Here is a 3,077-nt window from a genome sequence, read left to right as displayed (position 1 = left end):
GAAAGAGGAGGTGCTGAGGTCAGTGCTGCAGGGACGTCATCTTCCCAGGCTTCCTGCCCCTCCCTCCTTCCAGCAGCGTCTACCGCTTACCCCTCCATCTACTTCCGGGGAAAAAGTTATAAAACAAACAGACGCTCATTTCCAGCATTCCTGCAGCCCTGCCCACGCCTCTCTCAGGCTGGCCCACTCCTAAGGCTTCCCAAGGTCCTCGTCCCATGCAATGGATGCGGCCTCCAGAGGTGGGAAACCTGGGACCCCCCTCCTTCCCTGCTGTCCCCTCCTCAGCTCCCTCCACCTCCAGCCTTCCTCTCCTTCCCTCCCTCAGCACATGGCATCCTGTGTGCAGAATGTCAGATCTGGGAGGGCATTCAGAAAGCATTTGACCCAACCTGCTTACCATTCTACAGATGACAAAACTGAGGCCTGCAGTGGGGAGCAGCATTGCCTCAGGCGTGTGAGGCAGAGCCCACTGCCTCCCCATCCCCTTTCCTTCCCTCCTTACCAGGTGGCCTCAAAGAATTCCCTCTGCCCCGTCCCCTCGGGGGAGTCAGGGGCCTCACCTCCTTCCCCAGTCCGAGGTGTCGAAGCCTTGGCTCCAGAGAGAACATAAGCTCCCCACAGGTCTGCCAGAGGCCCCTGACTTCTTCGGGGTGCTGCTGAGCAGCCTCACTCCCTAGGATCACCTGTTCCAGCTTTTCCTACAGGGAAAGGGAAGCCAATGGCCCAGTCACACCACCCAAACCTGCCTTCCAGAGCCTCCCTATCCACTCCTAAGCTCTTCTCCCATGGTCTAAGAGCTCTGGCTCATTGTGTGGTCCGTGGACCAGCAGCACTGGCAGGGCCTGAGAAATGTCAAGCCTCCATGTGTGGTGGCTCATGCCTATAATCCCAGCACTTTGGGAGGCAGAGGAGGGAGAGACACTTGAGGCCAGGAGTTCAAGACAAGCCTGGGCAACATAGACAGACCCCCATCTCTACAAAGAATAAAAAAAATTAGGCCAGACGCAGTGGCTCATGCCTGTAATCCTAGCATTTTGGGAGGCCAAGGTGTGAGAATTGCTTGAGTCCAGGAGTTCAAGACCAGCTTGGGTAACACAGTGGCATTCTGTCACTACAAACAATTTTAAAAAATTAGCCAAGCGTCACAGTGGCAGGCATCTGTGGTACCAGCTACTCTGGAAGCTGAGGAGGATCACTTGAGCCTAGGAAGTTGAGGTTGCAGTGAACTGTATCTGTGCCACTGCCCTCCAGCCTGAGTGACAGAGTGAGACCCTATCTCAAAAAAAGAAAAGAAAAGAAAATTTAGCTGGTGTGGTGCTGCACACCCATATTCCCAACTACTTGGGAGGCTAAGCCAGGAGGACCACTTGAGTCCAGGAGGTTGATGCTGAAGTGAGTCATGATCACACCACTGCACTTCAGCTTGGGTGACAGAGCAAGACCCTGTCTCAAAGCAAAAATGTCAAATCTTGGGTCCACCACAGACCTGCTGAATCAGATGCCGCATGTCAGCATGACCGCCAAGTGACTTGTATGCATGTTAAAGTCCCAGCTCTTATACCTGCTGTAAGAACCACCTCTGCCCTAGATAGGCTCAAGCCTCATAATCCTGGGAGGGATGCCCCCAGCCCAGTATTTCCCACTGTTCCTGGTGATGACCAACAAGCTCCATTTTTGAGAGCACCTGAAAGTTCACAGAACACTTCCACATCTCGCCCTTGTTCGGCCTGCAGATCAGCAGTCAGGGAGAGCTGTGCTTTTCCTTTATACACGAAGAGGCCGCGGCACCCAGTGAGGTTGGTGACACTCACAGTCATGCAGGGTGGCAGCGACAGGGTCCATATTCTGCTCAGGGCTTCTGACACTCCAGTTGGGGCTCCTTCTACTGCATTCTCCACCCCTACCCCACCAGCCCCCATCCCCACCTTCCCCAGCCCTCCTTTGGCTTACCTTGGGCAAGTTGGGAACAAACTTGGTGTCACCAAAGGACTTGTAGTTGCCCATGTTGGAGTAAACACCCGCGGCATAGACCAGGAACGCCTGAGGGGGGAGACAGGCATCAGAGACCCAGGAAGCACAGCCTCCCTGACCCCAGCAACACCCCCTCCTGAGATGCAAATGCCCCAGCAGAGCCAGTGTGGATGAGGCTGGAAAATGTGCGGGGAGGACCCAGGTCCTGGGAAGCCCCAGTCTGGCCCACACTCACTTTCACAGACCCATTTTCACACCCCCGCTGTCTGGCCTAACTGATCTTCTGGGCAGTTCCCAAACACACCCAAGTGTTTGTCTGCCTTTGCCCTCTCCACCCCAGCACCCTCTCAGCCACCTGAGACTACTGTGTCCTTTAAGGCCCAGTTCCAGCACCACCTCCCTCTTTCTCCTGGGAGCCTGTCCTCAGCCTCTGACCTGTCAAGCAGCTGGCCTCGGAAGCATCACATGTTAGAGCCAGAGGGGCCTTAATCATCTATCTATTCTATGGCTTCTGCTGGCCCCAGATCTTCCTCTGGTAACAAGACCTCAATCCTCCTTTTGTGGGTGGGAGGGTGGGGGATCTCCCTTCCCCCAGCCCCAGGGTTGGGCATGTAAGCTGGCTTGGCCAGTCTGAGAAACCACCATCCTTGGCTACAGGATGGGCACAAGGCTCAAGCTGGCATAAGAGCGCTACCCAGGATATTTCCCATTGGCAAAGAGCCTGTGTACACCAGGTATCATCAAGCCTGGAACCCCTGGAGCTCCCTCTCCGGGAGCAAGAAAAGCAAGCAAGCTGAGAGATGAAGACTGCATCCCAGTGGTAGCACTGAGTCCCTGAGTCCAGCCATGCCTGAAACTTCCTCTAGACCTGGACTTTTCAATCATGTGACCCAACAATTCTCCTTTTCACGTAAGCCAATTTGAGCTGGGTTTCTGCCACTTGCAAACATGAATTTCCCTGAATGGCTGGCACCCACGCCTGTAATCCCAAGCACTCTGGGAGGCCGAGGCAGGCAGATCACGAGGTCAGGAGATTGAGACCATCCTGGCCAACATGGTGAAACCCTGTCTCTACTAAAAATACAAAAATTAGCTGGGTGTGGTGG

The 3,077-nt window shown here is 54.8% G+C and overlaps 1 protein-coding gene across 3 annotated transcripts in view; it reads right to left on the bottom strand.

The window, feature by feature from the left end:
* The window catches only part of DPP3 (dipeptidyl-peptidase 3), a 50,715-nt gene that overhangs the window by 38,154 nt on the left and 9,484 nt on the right, over positions 1–3,077 (bottom strand). For 2 of the 3 annotated variants that reach the window (XM_011986935.1, XM_011986936.1), the window contains exons 3-4: positions 1,951–2,040; positions 561–698 (exon numbers count right to left, since the gene is read on the bottom strand). In XM_011986935.1, coding sequence (XP_011842325.1) covers positions 561–698; positions 1,951–2,040 — 228 coding nt within the window. The remainder of the gene's footprint in view (positions 1–560; positions 699–1,950; positions 2,041–3,077) is intronic. The other variant, XM_011986937.1, reaches the window with a different exon arrangement.

This window comes from Mandrillus leucophaeus, unplaced genomic scaffold (genome assembly GCF_000951045.1).
Source record: "Mandrillus leucophaeus isolate KB7577 unplaced genomic scaffold, Mleu.le_1.0 Scaffold30, whole genome shotgun sequence".
Lineage (NCBI taxonomy): Eukaryota > Metazoa > Chordata > Mammalia > Primates > Cercopithecidae > Mandrillus > Mandrillus leucophaeus.
The sequence above is the reverse complement of the archived record's forward strand: the minus strand, read 5'-3'. Positions and strand labels throughout refer to the sequence as shown.